Source organism: Mandrillus leucophaeus, unplaced genomic scaffold (assembly GCF_000951045.1).
Source record: "Mandrillus leucophaeus isolate KB7577 unplaced genomic scaffold, Mleu.le_1.0 Scaffold71, whole genome shotgun sequence".
Lineage (NCBI taxonomy): Eukaryota > Metazoa > Chordata > Mammalia > Primates > Cercopithecidae > Mandrillus > Mandrillus leucophaeus.
Window position 1 is genome coordinate 4,595,644 of NW_012107697.1, and position 16,886 is coordinate 4,612,529.

Here is a 16,886-nt window from a genome sequence, read left to right on the forward strand (position 1 = left end):
CCCAGCTTCTCCCATAGTGCACAGTTATCTATAGGCAGGCTCCATCTCCTCCTCCCCGCTCCTCCCCTAGTACACAGATGTCTATAGGCAGGCTCTATCTCCTCCTCCCCAGCTCCCACTGTGGTCCACAGATGTCTATAGGCAGTCTCCATCTCCTCCACCCCAGCACCTCCCCTAGTGCACAGATGTCTATAGGCAGGCTCCATCTCCTCTTCCCCAGCTTCTTCCTTACTGCACAGATGCCTTTAGGTAGGTTCCGACTTCCTTCCTGCTCGTTGTGGGTTGTGATGAGCAGCTGCTAAGGTCACAAGTCTGAAGAGTCAGAAGACAAGGACAGATGATGTTTTGGACTTGGAGGAGGAGGGCTGGTGCAGGCAGAGGACCGGGGCTTTGGAAGCACTGGATCTGGAGAAGGAGCAGAGCTGGGGCCGTGGTGTTTGGGGCAAGAGCAAGGGGAGACTGGAGGGCGATTGCAATAAAGGAGTTTAGGTGCTGCACAGTGGAATGGGGGTGACATGTTTGCAGCCCAAGTGCTGTGTACCTTTGAGTGGTGCGTCTTAGATTCTCATGGGTGGATATTCTTTGGAGTTGGGGATGGAGAAGTCAGGAGAAAAAAGGCTGCCTTCTTGGAGAATTTGTTGACGGTTGGACCTCAGACCTGGAACAGGCTGAGTGGGTGAGGGGGGCAGCATTCTGTCTAGATAGTTTCGAATTCCCCAGAGAAGGCTGCTCCTCACACCCCACCAGACTCTCAGGAAGGAAATGATGACTCTTAACAGTGCTGATTGCTTTTGTTGCTTTTGCCTTTGTCCCCTGAAAGGCAAATTGCCCCACCAGACCTACCACTTCCTGAGAAGAATCACACAAGGCTGGGTGCCTTGCTGTCAACAGCAGGGCGCTCCGCCTAGGCAAATCACCCAGGTGAAAATGTGAGCTGCCAAGGAGCGTTTGAAATGGTTGAAATGAATGTTAGCGGCTGCTCGGCAAGGTTAAGATGTCAGGGAAGGGCAGTGTGGATGTCCAGGAGTGTGGGTGCCTGTGGAAGGGGAGAGAAGGTGCTAGCACAGCATCCAGCTGCAGTCCGAAGGCTTTGCCTTGTGATGGAGATGGTGCCTGTGGGTCCATGTGAGTTTTGGGTCTATTTTTGCATTAGCCAGCAGTCCCACTTCCTTCTTGGTCTCCTGTGTGCTGCCCTGAACCATTGTGCAGTGCTGGCCACGTGGCAGTTCCACCAACATTGTGGGGCCTCTGAGATCGGTCAGACAGTATTGAAGTAAGTCTGGTGCTGTTACTTGCTTGCTTATTAATTTTTTAAAAAATAGAGACAGGGTCTTACTCTGCCATACAGCCCGGAGTGCAGTGGCACAATCATAGCTCACTGTAACCTCAAATTCCTGGGCTCAGGGGATCCTCCTGTCTTAGCCTCCCCAGTAGCTGTGACTACAGGCCAGCGCCACTGCATATCCGGGGCTTTTTAAAAAAGGCCACTGAATGTACAGTTAGGGCTCACAGCGTCAGCCTCGGCAGAAGCAAGAGCCAGTCCTGCCTTTTTCCAGGCAGAGGTTGGTCCTAGGTAAAATGTAATTCCCATCTTCTGGAGGGATGTTCCTTCGTTGCCTTCCCTTCCCTTCCTCCTCTCATGGGACTCTTGGTTTCTCCACTTGAAACTGGAGAAAGTCACTTATGCTAATAGACTGTGGATACATTCACTAGCTTAGTTTGTTTTCTTTCCAGAGGTGTTTGTATTTTCAGAGGAAACACAGCTTTAAACCAAAGGAGGAAGCTCCTCTGGAATATTAAGTTACTGCAAACAGGGTTGAGAGATTGGGGTACACAAAGGCACTCCTGAAATTGCATAGTTTTGGAAGCACCTTGTAGGTCAGCTCTTGGTCAGTCTGTAGGTTTGACTTCCAGTAAACTTGACAGCCAGGCAGCACAGGGACTTAAAAGCCAGGGTGAAATACCGTGTCTTCCTAACATGTGCGTATGTGACCCTTTATATCACAGCATGAGGTACCAGGTGCTCAAGTGATGAATGTAACCTACAAATAATAGAGCTAGGGGAATCAAATGAGGTTGGATCATAGAAGTCAAGTCTTCGTGGGATTAGATACGAGCTTCAAGGATGGGCGTGTGACCCCAGTAAGTAGAGCAGAGCTGGCAGGAGCCCTCAAGCGGGAGAAGGGCGTCAGCAGAGACTACAAAGTGCTAAAATGTGGTTTCTGTGCAGGACGGCGAGGAGATTCACTTCTCAGTGGTGAGGAGTTTGTACTGAGCTGCTGTGCAATGTCAAACAGGCCCCTGTCTGAAGATGGAGATTGTCTTTTGCTCTGCCGGCTGAAGGGAGCTAGGAAAGAGTGTTTGAGTAGGGGTGTAAATGAATAGTGTGCTTTAGGGAAATGTGTCTTCTGGCAATATTCATGACTTTCCCTTTTAGCAGGGAAAGATTAGAGAAGAGTCTAGAAAGGGAACTATTGTAGCGGTGCAGGCATGAAGTGGCTCTGTCACTCAACCAAACCTAGTATCACCCTCTAAGTATTTCATTTAGGCCCTGGAAGACACGAGGATGAAGAAAACCCATTGCCTGCCTCCAGTTTGCTTAGTCTCTAGTAAAGACGTGGGCCATGCCAATAGCACTGAGAGGAAAAAGGAAGGCACGCATTTTGAGAAAGATTTTAAAGGAAAACAAAACAGGTTTGGTGGCTGATAGAGACTGAGGGCCAAAGGGAGGGATTGGAGCAGAACCCATCTCTGCTTGTAAGTAGTGGGGCTGGGAGAAGGCATAGCAGGGAGGGGACTTGGGACGTGGGGAGGGAGAATTGGGATTTATTGGGAAAGTTTTGAAGAACTCAAGTTTTGTGTATAGTAAAATATCCTGGCCCATCAAAAGTGGAGAGGGTGAGAAGGTAAACAAAAATGGAATCTCTGTAAGAAGTCAGGGTTAGACTGTAGATTTAAAAGTCAGGCCATGCTTGTTCTTTTGTTTTTAAGACGGGGTCTCACTCCATCACTCAGGCTGGAGTGCAGTGGTAAGATCTTGGCTCATTGCAACCTCTGCCTCCCAGGTTTAAGTGATTCTTGTGCTTCAGCCCCCTGAGTGGCTGGAATTACAGGTGCACACCACCATGCCCAGCTATTTTTTTGTATTTTTAGTAGAGATGGGGTTTTGCCATGTTGGCCAGGCTAGTCTCAAATCTCTGACCTGAAGTGATCCACCCACCTTGGCCTCCCAAAGTGGTGGGATTACAGGCGTGAGCCACCCCGCCCGGCCCCGTGCTTGTTCTTAAGGGTGGTAGTTGAAGCTTTTTGAAAGGATAAGCCAAGGTTAGCAGCAAAGGATAGAAGAAGAATGAGGTTACATGAGCGTAGGAAGTGGGGAGGACCAAGGAGCCAGCAGAGGAGAATGAAGGCCTGAGACGATCAGGGACTGGGGTTGGAGAGGTGAAATGAGAGGGTGCTGTGGATTAGGAGAAAAGGCACGCAAATGAGTTAAATAGTACAAGGTAAGATCTATGAATGAAGTTCAGGAAATGTTGCCTTTTTGTTAGAAGAAGAGCTGTTAAGAGGTGGGATGTGAACAAGTCAGATATTGATGTCAACGCTGCCTAGTCCTGCGTCACCTTGGGCAGTAAACCACTCTCAGTCTCAGTGTCCTCATTATTAAGAGAGTGTATAACAGTAATATCCAAAGCACTGAGTTACTGTGAACCCTGAATGAGATAAGGCATGCCAAACTTTTAGCTCAGTGCCTGACACATAGTAAGTGCTCTTGAAAATGTTTAGCTATTACCATGGACAATAATACATTCTGTGACTGGGTGCATGATTTTTAGATTCTCCAATGTGAGGCTGCAGGAAGCCATGGAACAGATTTCTGGGGAAATCTTTTCAAACTGAGAATGCTTCCTTCCCCAATAACCTAGGTGGTTTGGGAGCGGAAAGATGGACTACATTATTTCTGGGGAATACTTTTATGCCAAAATTATGATGATCCTCTTAGGATCATAATTGTTTTTTATAACATTGGATTTTCTTGTAGGTTTTGCTTTTAAAACATTTACTACCTTTTCCAGTTCAATTTAATGAGGCTTCTACAGAGTTTAGAGATTTACCTGAGATGCTGGGGAGGAACCATGAGAGCTTAAATCCACAAAATATGTCCCTGGGAAGTTTATGGTCTGGATTTGGGGAGAGAGTGCAAATGAAAAGGAGTGAGAGCATCTGAAAGCCGTATGAGACAAGTGCAAAGTGCTGGTCCACACAGAGGCTGTGGCGCTGAAAGGCTTCAGAGCTGGAGATTGATCTGGGTCAGGTGGAGTCCATTAGAGAAAGTGTCCTTGGGCTTATCCTGCAGGATTGCTTGACTTCTAGGATGTCAATGACTGGCTGTGGGTAGAACTAGGTCCCTGTTGCTCTGGTTTCTGATTCATAATCTCCTGAGCCGTCCTCATTCTTCCAGGAGCAGGGACTGGCCTCCAGGTCTTGCCAGGTGTGCACGCGAGGCCTTACATCATCTGTGCTTCCCAGTCTTGTTTTCCATTTATTTTTCTCAGGCCCTCAGGACTGTCGGCAGGGTGCAGTGGCTCCTGCCTGTAATCCCAGCACTTCAGGAGGCCGAGGCAGACTGATGGCTTGAGCTCAGGAGTTTGAGACCAGCCTGGGCAACATGGCGAGACTCTGTTTCTAAAAAAAAAAAAAAAATACGAAAACTTAGCTGGGTGTGATGGCATACACCTGTAGTCCCAACTACCTGGGGGGTTGAGGTGGGATGATCAGAGCCCAGGGAGGTCAAGGCTGCACTGAGCCATGATTGTGCCGCTGCACTCCAGCCTGGGCAACAGAGTGAGACCTTGTCTCAGAAAAACAAGACTCTCCTCAAACCCGTGCTGTATCTCTTTTCCCTGTTTGTGCCTAAACCCACGCCACCCTAGACCTGGAATGTTCTTTCCCTGTGGGTGTCTCGCCTGCCCTTCGAGGCCCATCTCGTCCATGAATCATTTCTCATCTCTCGGCCTGGACTGGTGCTCATAGGACTCTGGTCATGGCTTCTCATTCAGCCTCACTTTCTCTGGACTGATGGTTAGCCCTGGACATGTCTGTCTCCCATGTCAGATTTCGGGCTACTTGAGGGAAGGCTTCTCGGGTTTTTGTGGCAGCTCCTGAGTGTCTGGTCTGTGGTGGGAATGCAGCACACGTGTGTTAGGTTGAATTGCCTGGATCCTTCTCCCCAGGGAACTCTTTCATTTCAGCCGCAGCCACTGTCCAGCCTAACTTGTTCAGATTCACTCATCCATGCAGAAGCTAAGTAAGGTGAGGCCCCTGCTCACCAGAACCACTTCCTGCTCTGCCCCAGAGTGAGCCTGCCAGCCACGGTGGTAGCCTGGTCCCCGGAGTTGCCGGTCACCTGGCATAACAGCAAGAAGGAGAAGCTTATCTTCTAAGATGGAAGTGATTTTAGTGCTTTTCCTGGAAAGCCATGTCCCATAACTGCTTGGAGGATGCAGGGAGACTCAGCCATCCCACCTGTGTTTAGCCAATCTGAAAAGTAGGGCTTCTCTGTCCCAGATGCCAGTAACTACCCTCTGATTGTGACTGAGTGACCCGCTAGGGAGTGGGAATTGCTAATTCCATTGAAAGGAAAAAACAGAAAGGTTTGACCAGCTTCATTACCTGGTTAAACAAACCCACCTTGTAGCTTCATCCCAGTCCATCTCCAGGCCGCCTCTTTCGTTGAGCCTTGTTTGGACTGTACCGGTGTCTTTTCATTGCCAAGAGGTGGGGAGAAAGCCATTGTGGAAGCCCTGGAAGGCCATGGTGCCTTCTTGGTGCAGGTTGGCCCCTGCACATGTGTGTACTCGTGTGGACTCGTACATGGTTTAGGGGAGTGTTGGGCAGCTCTGGACAGGGCCTGCTCTGAAACTTACCTGTTTTCCCTCGCAGTACATCTTTGCAGACGCTTATGCCCAGTACCTCTGGATCACGTTTGACTTCTGCAACACTCTCCAAGGCTTTTCCATCCCATTTCGGGCGGCTGATCTCCTCCTACACAGTAAGGCCTCCAACCTTCTCTTGGGCTTCGACAGGTCCCACCCCAACAAGCAGGTAAGAGAGCTTTCGGAACCCAGTTGCACGGGGCTCTTCTAGTTTTCTCCTCTGCCTGTGTGATTGTGTGTCCTTTGAGTGACGTCGCCTCCTGCCTGTCCCTCCTTCTGTCTCAGGCCTAGCCTTTGTAGCTACTATTTCCCTTACCAGGGCTCAAGAAAAATATCTCCTCCTGGCACTCTCAGTCGGTAGCCCAGCCAGCCATCAGCACCCAGCACTTGGCAGACCCCGTGGGTTAAACGTCATGCCCTTCTCCATGCAGTTGCACCTTTGTTAGCTCTTGGGGTAAATCGAGGCTTTGGAATTTAATCAGAGAGAGAGCCAGGTAGAGAAAGCTGGAATCTGAGCTCTTCTGGGACCTCTTGTTGAATTTCTGTTCTGCTTTCCCCATCCTCCACCTTAAACACTGCTTTTGCCTCCCATTTATTTGAAGTTACCACTAACAGTAATAGTCTTCCTTTGAGTGCGTGCATGTGTATCATATAAATGTGTGTATTTTCCTCCTTCAACCCAGGTTTGATGGAAATCCGAGAGATGAGGAAAGAGCCTCAGTAAGATTTGTATCTCAAGGTTGCAACTTGCCAAGTCAAGGATATTGGTTTGGCAAAAATCTGTGAAACTTGTAGATCCTGTATGATTGGATTTACAGTGAGCCTTGAATGTTTTTGCTCAGAGAAACCTTGGAACATTTCTTTGCAGGTTGTTTAACCAAAACACAGATCTGTTTACCTTTGCTTGCCTTAGGGAGTAACCTAAGTATGGGCTGGGTCAGTTTACCAGTGGAGGGGGAATTATCGTTTTTTTGGGTCTCATGCTTCTTTTTTTTTTTTTTTTTTTGAGATGGAGTCTCACTGTGTCGCCTAGGCTGGAGTGCAGTGGCCAGATCTCAGCTCACTGCAAGCTCCGCCTCCCAGGTTTACGCCATTCTCCTGCCTCAGCCTTCTGAGTAGCTGGGACTACAGACGCCCGCCACCTCGCCCGGCTAGTTTTTTGTATTTTTTAGTAGAGACGGGGTTTCACTGTGTTAGCCAGGATGGTCTCGATCTCCTGACCTCGTGATCCGCCCGTCTCGGCCTCCCAAAGTGCTGGGATTACAGGGCGTGAGCCACGGCGCCTGGCCCGGGTCTCGTGCTTCTTAATACATGGTTCCTAGGGCCGGAGGAACCCTCAGATTCCATCTGTGGAAGTTGAAGGGCTTTGGCAAAGATCAGCGTGTTAATTCCTCGTTGCCACAGCCGCGTATTCAGCTGGTTCCCCGCGGGGCTCTGTACTTAGCTGGTGTCCTCTGCATTCATCTTTAATTACCAGGGTCCATTACTGTTTTTTTCTTCCTTTTTTTTTTTGTGTTAAAATACTCATAATGTAAAATTTACTGTCTTGACCCTTTTAAGCATGCAGTTTAGTGATATTGAATACATTCATATTGTTTTGCAGCCATCACCTCCATCCATCTCTAGAACACTTTTCATCTTGCAAGACTGAAACTCTAAAACCATTAAATAATACCTCTGTGCCCCCAGCCCCTGGCAACCACCATTCTACTTTCTGTCTCTATGCTTTTGCCTACTCTAGGTACCTCCTAAGTGGAATTACATACTATTTTTGTCCCTTTGTGATGGACTTATTTCACTTAGCAGAATGTCCTTAAGATTAATCCATATTGTAGCATGTGTCAGTTTTTTTTTGCTTTTTAATGCTGAATAATATTCCATTGTATGCACAGACCACATTTTGCTTATTTGCTCATCCCTCACGGACGCTTGGATTGCTTCCACATTTTAGCTGTCGTGAATGCTGCTGTCTGTGAAAGGGTTTTAAGGACACTGTTTCTTCGGTGAAAAGTGCTGAGTATAATCAACCTTTTGTTTTTACCATTACCTAGAGGCTAGTCTTGAGTGAAATATAACTTTTGGTAATCCATAAATAGAAGGCAAGTCCTACTCATTTTTCCTTCCAGTTGCTATTGAGAGAAGAACACATATGTACATAGTTGTCTTTCCTTTCTTGCCCTTGTTTGCTTTTGGAGCAACTGAGCTGGCTTTGGCAGTCCCAGTGCCTGCCTTCACAGAGAGCGTGTCATGGAAGGTGGGATTTCAGCGGGTGTTTGATGGTGATGCCATTCAGGTTGTATTATACATGCCTCTTGCATCATATATGCCTCTTGCATCATGACCACTTGTCTTTGCAGCTGTGGAAGTCAGATGACTTTGGCCAGACCTGGATCATGATTCAGGAACATGTCAAGTCCTTTTCTTGGTAAGTTGTGTCATCTAAGAAATCTTGATGTACATGACCTCCTTTCTCCAGTTCTAGCTCCTTCATGGTGGACAGACCTGCCCTCACCTGAAATGTCAAGCGTTTGTTCAGGAAATACATTTTTCCAGATCTGAGAATTAGAGCTGCAAGTACAGTGATCTCACTGGGGGAGAGAGTGGGGAAGAGGAGAAAGTAAGGTTATTTATGAGAGGAGTGGTAGAGCTTTTGCATTTTTCAGTCTGTCAGGGAACCCAGGGGAATCTTGAGGCCCTTGCATGTTTGTAGAGTTTCATTTTTAGAGCATCATATTAGAAGTGGGAGTTTTTTCTCCATATAAAATTTATGCATTTCGCTGGGCACAGTGGCTCACGCCTGTAATCCCAGCACTTTGGGAGGCTGAGGTGGGCAGAGCACCTGAGGTCAGGAGTTCAAGACCTGCCTGTCCAACATGGTCAAACCCTGTCTCTACTAAAAATACAAAAATTAGCCGAGCATGGTGGTATGCACCTATAATCCCAGGTACTCGGGAGGCTGAGGCAAGAAAACCGCTTCAACCTGGGAGGCAGAGGTTGCAGTGAGCCGAGATCACATTGCTGCACTTTAGCCTGGGCAATGCAGTAAGACTCTGTCTCAAAAAAACAAAACAAAATTCTTCATTTGTTCATAACATTTTCTTGAATGTCTGTTAAATATAAAACCTACTAGATGCTTAAGGGTATAAGAAGTTGAATAATTTATGGATATAGTTATTAAGGAGAGGTAAGGAAAGACATTTCAGATACATAACACACATCGTGAAAGGGGCACAGAGGTAACAGACATCGCGTGAGAAGCTAGAGAGAGGACTTATCCTTCCATATGGGAGGATCATAGACAGCTTTGTAGAGGAGGTTGTCCTTGATCCAGGATGTGCACAACAGGTAGGATGTACCTGTGTGGAGGTGTGGAGGATAGGAATTCCAGGCAGAGGAACAAAGTGGCCAAAGGCACAGGGATGAGCCAATATAGTGCTTGGATAGAGAACATGAACTCTTAATATTGGGTGAAGTTTTGAAAGGGAAGTTGGTATTAGAATCTGCATTGCTTCATAAAGGAATTTGGGCTCCCTTCTGAAAGCAATGGGATACCACTGTAGGTTTTTGAGAAGAGGAGTGAAATAAACAGGCTGTACTTCAAGAAGTACTTGTTCTAGAACTAAATAGTAATATACTTATTGTAATTTACCATGACAGTGATAAAGTAGTACAGGATTGTGAATTATCTGAATTTGTACGTGTGTAGGCAAACGTGTAGGACAGATTTCTGGGAGTGGGTATGCTGGGTCAGTGGGTTTATCTAACAGCTGTCCGTTTACTCACATGGATGACTGATGGATATTGCAAACTTGACATCTCCCAAATTGACTCTTGATCTTCACCACCCCGAATCAACACCACCTATAATTTTTCTCATTTGCTTAGGCTGAAATCTTTGGCGTCATTGTTGATTTCACATTTGTTTTATGCTTTACATTCATTCTATCAGGAAATCCTATTGGCTCCACCTTCAATATATATCTAGAATCTTCTACTCAGGTACCACTTTTACTGCAAGCCTCCAGTATCATTGCTCATTAGTCTCCCAACTAGTCTTTCTGCTTTTACTCTTGTTTTTCTACCATTAATTCTCAGCATGTGGTTAGTTTGAGTCTATTCAAACAAATTAGATCATTCTGTTCCTCTGCTTTGAACCCTTAAATGCTTCGTCATTTCTCTCTGATTAAATATCAGATACCTTCTTACCACAGGGAACAGGATGTTTGCAATTGCTGTTTTCTCTGCCTAAAATACTCCCACCCAAGATACACTATACTGCGTACTCCCTTACCTCATTCCAGTCTTTGCTCAAATAACATCTTCTAAATGAAGCCCACCTCATTTATGCCCACCTTAGGATCCTATTTAAAATTGCACCTGGCCAGGCGCGGTGGCTCACACATGTAATCCCAGCACCTTGGGAGGCCGAGTTGGGTGGAACATTTGAGGTTAAGAGTTCCAGACCAGCCTGGCCAACATGATGAAACCCCGTCTCCACTAAAAACGCAAAAATTTGCTGGGCGTGGTGGCGGGTGCCTGTAGTCCCAGCTACTCAGGAGGCTGAGGCAGGGGAATCGCTTGAACCTGCTAGGTGGAGGTTGAAGTGAGCCGAGATTGCGCCACTGCACTCCAGTCTGGGCAACAGACCAAGATGCTGTCTCAATAAATGAATGAATGAATGAATGAATGAATGAATGAATGAATGAATAAAAATAAAATTGCACCTACTCCCCCATTACTCCCAGTCTCCTATACTGTATTCTGTTCTGTTTTGCAGAGCACTTTACCACATTCTAATATACTATTATTATGGTTATTATTTGTCTTTCTCTCTTCAATAGAGTGGAAGCTCCCCAAGGGCAAGGATTTTTGTAAGTTTTGTGCACTGATATATCCCGGTGAATAAATCCTTAAACTTGTAGCTTTGGGAGAGATTGCCAGATTTGCTATAGAAAGTGTCAAGTTTGCCCTCATCTCAACAATATACAATAGTGTCTCCCTCCACAGCCAGTGTGTTAGGGAAGAAATATTATCTCTGTGGTTTTAATTTGCATTTTCCTTATTAAGAGTTAGAACATCTTTTAATCTGCTTAAGGGTCCTTTTTTTTTTTGGAACAGAGTCTCGCTCTATTGCCCAGGCTGGAGTGCAGTGGTGCGTTCTTGGCTCACTGCAACCTCCGCCTCCAGGGTTCAAGCAATTATCTGCCTCAGCTTCCCGGGTAGCTGGAATTATAGGTGCCTGCCACCACGCCTGGCTAATTTTATTTATTTTTATTTTATATTTTTTAGTGAGAGTCTCACTTTGTTACCCAGACTGGAGTGCAGTGACAGTATCATAGCTTACAGCAGCTTCAAACTCCCGGGCTCAAGTGATCCTCCCACCTCAGCCTCTTACGTAGCTAGGACTACAGGCATGTGCAGCCATGCCTAGCTAATTTTTAAATTTTTCTGTAGAAAGGAGGTCTCCCTGTGTTTCCCAGGCTGATTGCAAACGCCTGGCCTCAAGCAGTCCTCCTACCTTGGCCTTCCAAAGTGCTGGGATTGTGGTTTATTTATTTATTTGTTTGTTTGTGTAAGTATGACCAGGCTGGAGTGCAGTAGTGTGATCTTGGCTCACAGCAACCCCTGCCTCCCAGATTCAAGCGATTCTCCTGTCTCACTCTCCCGAGAAGCTGGGATTACAGGTGCCCACCACCATGCCTGGCTAATTTTTGTATTTTTAGTAGAGACGAAGTTTCACCATGTTGGCCAGGCTGGTCTCAAACTCCCAACCTCAGGTGATCTGCCCACCTCGGCCTCCCAAAGTGCTGGGATTACAGGTGTGAGCCACTGTGCCTGGCTTCATGCCCCTTTTCTATTTGATTATTAGTGTTTTCATTATTGATTTCAAGGAGCGCTTTATGTGTTTGAGATTAGCCCTTTGGCTGTAATATGAGATAGATTGTATGTGTGTGTATTTATATTTCTATCTCCTAGTTTTTCATGTGTTTTTAGATTTTTACTAGTAATTTTAGTCCTCATTACGTGTAATGGTCCCAGAAGATGTAGATACTGCCTTTCTTTTAGTTCTCCATGTAAAGTGAAATGTCTTTTAGTTGGTATTGCTTCCTTAGTAACAGAGGATGGTAAAGATGGAGCTGGCATGTTGAGGAGCCTTACAGCTGACCATCGTCAGACACCCATAGATTCTTGTTTATGTTTCCACAGAGGGTAGCTGTTTCTGACCCTTTTGCTATTTTCCTTGAGCAGAAGTTGTGGGATCTTAGTGAAATTATAACCACAGTCTCATCCAAGGACACCCTGTGCTCAAGGAAAACCATTAGAACTTTCTTTTGCTTGATTTGAATTTTAAGGGGAAAAATTGTTCTTTTATCTGTTTAAGAAACTATAAGAGGGCAAACCAGCAGAATTACTAGATAAGGGAACATACAATTTAGAAATTTTTAAGTTCTAAAATTATATTGTACCTTCTGCCTCTGTGTAGATATACAGATATCTTGGGAGAAAGGACTGGTTTATCTCATTTAAGCTAATGACATGTCGGTTAGGGGATTTTAGGCTATTTAGGGGATTTTTCCCCTCAGGTTTCCCCATAGTAAGTGAAAGTGTAATCTAGTCTGTCAGAATAATGACATACATTTGTTCAACAATGCTTGGCAAGTTGGGAGCAGCAGGAGTGGGAAAGCTAATAATTTACATGGTCGGGAGCTGGAGATTGGCCGGACAGAACAGTGGAAGACCTGGAGGGGAGCTGAGGGGACTAAAGATACCCTGTGGAGTATCATTGAGGGATTTCAGGTGAGGCCAGGTGAGGCTGGTGACTGCTCAGAGGTAGAGCAAGGAGTGGAATTTCTCAATGAGGGCAAAGACAATAGAAAGTAGATGTCAGTGAGCGTAAGACACTGGAAGTCTAAGTGATTGCAAAGTATAAGAACTTGTAGGTGGAGCAGCTTGCAGAAATGGGAGGTCCAAATATGGATTACAGAAGAAAATTGGGATGAAAGTCATAGTTCTTTCTATCTCTAGGTGTTGGCTGCTGCTTTTGGCTAGGAAGGAATAATAGAGGTGAGCTGGGTCTCAAAATAGCTCAATAAAGGTTCCTTCCTCTGCCGTTTTAAAAATACCAAGCAGCCTCATTTTAATTTGCATATCCTCTGGCTAGAGGAAGTACTTTAATCAGTACTTCTAATTGTGGAAAAGAAGAGAACATGCCACCACCCGCCCACACATGAACACAGAGGATCTGATAGTGAAGAATAGTTTTCTCCCACACTAGGACCAAGGCTGCTGGTTTCTTCGTTGCCCTAAGAATCCAGATTGTAGGGCAAAACTCAAGTCTTGCTCTCATTGTAAAAAGAAGCTCTTTTTTCTTTGTTTTTTTGAGGCAGGGTGTTGCTCTGTTGTCCAGGCTAGAGTGCAGTGGCACAATCATGACTCACTCAGCCTCAAACTTCCAGGCTTCAATCCACCCATCTCAGCCTCCTGAGTAGCTGGGGCTTCAGGTGTGTGCCAATGTGCCTGGCTATTTTTAAATTTATGTTTTATATAGGTGGAGTCTCACTATGTTGCCCAGGCTGGTCTCGAACTCTTGGGTTCAAATGGTCTCCCTCCCTACCCTGGCCTCAGCCTCCCAAAGTGTTGGGATTACAGGTGTGACCCACTGCACCTGGCAAAAGAGGCTCTTGTTTCTCTGCTTCTTATCTTCCTTTGTGGGAGGGGTAGGGGAGAATATGCTCTTGACGGTGTATCTCTGGAGGAATTTTAACACAATTACCTTCGTTATTCTGAGAGCCATCATGCATATGGAACTGTATAAGGGCAATTACCTAACTGAGGCCTTCTGCCTTTCCTTGAGTCATCACTCTGTATTCTTACTACAAGACTATCTTCCTGACTTTTCCATTTATTTTTTCCATTTGCTGAATGGTTCCCATGGCCTTGGTGTTCTTGAGAATGTTAGGAGACCTGGAGCAGATGAGTTGTCCTCTGAGCTACCGTGTGGGGCTTCTTTGGGGAACACTGGCTCAGAAGTTCTTCTCCAAGGTAGTTTGGCCTGGTCATTCTGTGTTTTTGTTTTGGATTAGCTTCTCGAATTGCCCCACAGATCCCATGCAGAAAGTATCTCTTCAGCTAGGAATACTATAGGGTGAAAAGAAATCTCAGACAGGGTTTTCCAAGGCATCTATACTGTGTCTAGGAAGCTCAGACAAATACATAATGGTGAACAATAAAATACAGTGTCTAAGAGGCATTACTGCGTAAAGGAATAAGACTGATTCTAAAAAATGGCCCAACTACAGGGGTTTTGTACCTTTGTCTGGAGTTCAAACTCATGTGAAAGGCTTGGAATTGGGTGCTGCGGAGCGATGTTTTGCTAGTGTTGGGAGAAGAGAGGACAGCACTGAGGAAGGCTTCCTGGAAGATGAGGACTGGAACTGGATGACAGAGGAGAGTAGGAATTGGATGGGGGGATCAGAGTGTGTGCGGAGGGCATCTCTTCGTGGGAGTGTGGTGTTCGCAAAAGCACAGAGGGAGAAAGGCGTCCTCCTTTTCTGAAGGACATCGAGGAGATCAGTATGTGCGAGAAAGAGTTTGTGGAAGAGCCTCATGGGAGACGAAATGCACAGGCAGCTCCAGATTGCCTAGATCAGTGACATTGGCAGGGGACAGGGCAGAGACAGGGCAGCGTCCCGTGGATGGATCAGGCTCAGAGGTTCATAGTGTGGTTTCTCCAGTAATGTTCTTCAGAGGATGTAGCAGCTTGGGAAAACTCTCCTTCGTTCCTCTGAGATGCGTAACTTGAGACCAGAAACTTGCTTATAGCTTCAAGCAGTCCCTTGCTTATTAATTTTGAAAAATTTTATCTTGTACTACTACTTTTTGCCCTTCCCAAGCAGGGCAGGGTTGCCTTGAGCGAAACCCAGGATGCTTTGAAAACAACGTAAAACACTTTACAAATGGCAGTTTTGTCCCCTCTATCCTGAGTCAAGGAGTAACCAAAGGGATATGTTTGAGGCACGGAGAGTATCATCTGTAGGTCACACCATGGTAGGCCTAAATTCTAGTTGATTTTCCTCATTGCAAAGCCTCCATACCTCTAGTAATTAAATGTGCAAATGATAACAACCTTTTTTTTTTTTTTTTTTCCCTGCCAGGGGAATTGATCCCTATGACAAACCAAATACCATCTACATTGAACGACATGAACCTTCTGGCTACTCCACCGTTTTCCGAAGTACAGATTTCTTCCAGTCTCGGGAAAACCAGGAAGTGATCCTTGAGGAAGTGCGAGATTTTCAGCTTCGGGACAAGTACATGTTTGCTACAAAGGTGGTGGTAAGTTGAATGCACTAAAGAATAAACTACTTTTGAGTTTCCTTTGTGACGTTTGGCATTCTGTGATTAAATAGGTGAGTTGTTTGCATACACAGGAACCGGAAGGATGTGCTTGGGACAGATTGACTGAAGGATTCTCAACATTGACGACATTGACGAACATTCCCAAAGGGCTTGGCAGGTGCTAGGAAGTCAGAGGAGTGGAGAGGCCTAGGACAAACACTCAAAGTGGCTCTAGGCTCTAGGAATTTGGTTGTTTCCTGGTAGCCGAGCATTCTTGACAAAGACTATTGCTTTGAAATCCCTATGAAAAGAGCAAAGAATGGAGGAGGGGAGGGTGGTTCAGTGGTTTCTTTCCTTTAATCCCACTGCCTGATTTCCTTTAAATTTAGGCTGATTTCTTTGAGATTTTTCAATACATGTTAATTTACATGGCTAATAGGATGTGTAGTCATTGGCTAGTGGGAGTTAATGCTCTAAGAAAAGCAGTAATTAAGCTTCCAGCTGTCAGTAAGTAGCTTAACTCTCAGCCTCTGGGAAGATCTTCCCCTTGATTTGATGTCTTGGAGCCAGATGCTGAAATGGCGGGCTTGCTCGTTTAAAACCAGAGTTGATTACTTAACAGTACTTGTCTTGAAACTGTATTGAGTTCAGTCTTTATCACCCTAGTTGTAAAGGAAAAAACCAGGCCCAGTCGAGGGCAGGTGGGGCTCTTATTTCTGGGAGGCTACTAGCTTGCTTTCCTGATGGTGCCCTTCCCTTGTTGACTCAGGCTTTGTTGAAGGCCTTTGCTAACTGGGAGGTTGCTGTATTGTCTGTCACTGTTAACCTTAGAGACTGAAATCAGACGCAGTGTTTTCCTTCAGGTTCCCATTTACTTCTATAATTGGTAGTAGGCAAGGTGGAAGTAGGTCAACCTTCTTGGTAGGATTTTAGGGTCAAGAGAGGACCTCCCCAGCAGGAAAAGCAGGGAGTAAGGACAGAATGAGAAGAGAGATGTGGGTGGCTAAAGGCTAGAGGCATTTTCAGTTACACACCTTGCAAAATGTTCTGAAAAACCATTAGCCTATGGCAGTTTTTCTTGTCGGGCCATTTGCATTGATCCACAGACATCGGTTCACTGCCTTCCTGCTTTGCCTGTCTCTTTCTCTATCTTTCTCTTAGACACACATGCACAAATATGTACAGCAGCCCAGAAACATAAGCATCCTTGAATGACTTTGGGCAGGGATGGGATGATGGGAACACACCGATGAGAAATCAGGCCCAAGCACTGGTGTCTTGTGACATCAGTTGGACAGTCTTGAGTTTTCAGTATGGTCTAAAACCTTGTCTTCAGTTCTCCAGGGTTTATAGGCCTTTTCTGCCTTGGTACCTTGGGCCTGGAGTTATTGTATGATTTTAATTCTGAACGCTAAAACACATTGGCTGACTGCCTGGTTTGTCCTCCTTTTTGTGTGAACCAGGGCAGGATGGATAGCTGTTGTGCATTTCTCTTAACCGGGTTATTCCTAGGTGTCACGGCCGAGAGTTTAAGTTATATCCCAGCTGGGCTGGGCATGGTGGCTCATGCCTGTAATCCCAGCACTTTGGGAGGCCAAGGTGGGTGGATCATTT

At 45.9% G+C, this 16,886-nt stretch overlaps 1 protein-coding gene across 1 annotated transcript in view; it reads left to right on the plus strand.

The window, feature by feature from the left end:
• Positions 1-16,886, plus strand: part of SORL1 (sortilin-related receptor, L(DLR class) A repeats containing) — a 184,301-nt gene that overhangs the window by 34,561 nt on the left and 132,854 nt on the right. Inside the window, exons 4-6 of the mRNA XM_011964986.1 lie at positions 5,941-6,102; positions 8,291-8,358; positions 15,089-15,269. Coding sequence (XP_011820376.1) covers positions 5,941-6,102; positions 8,291-8,358; positions 15,089-15,269 — 411 coding nt within the window. The remainder of the gene's footprint in view (positions 1-5,940; positions 6,103-8,290; positions 8,359-15,088; positions 15,270-16,886) is intronic.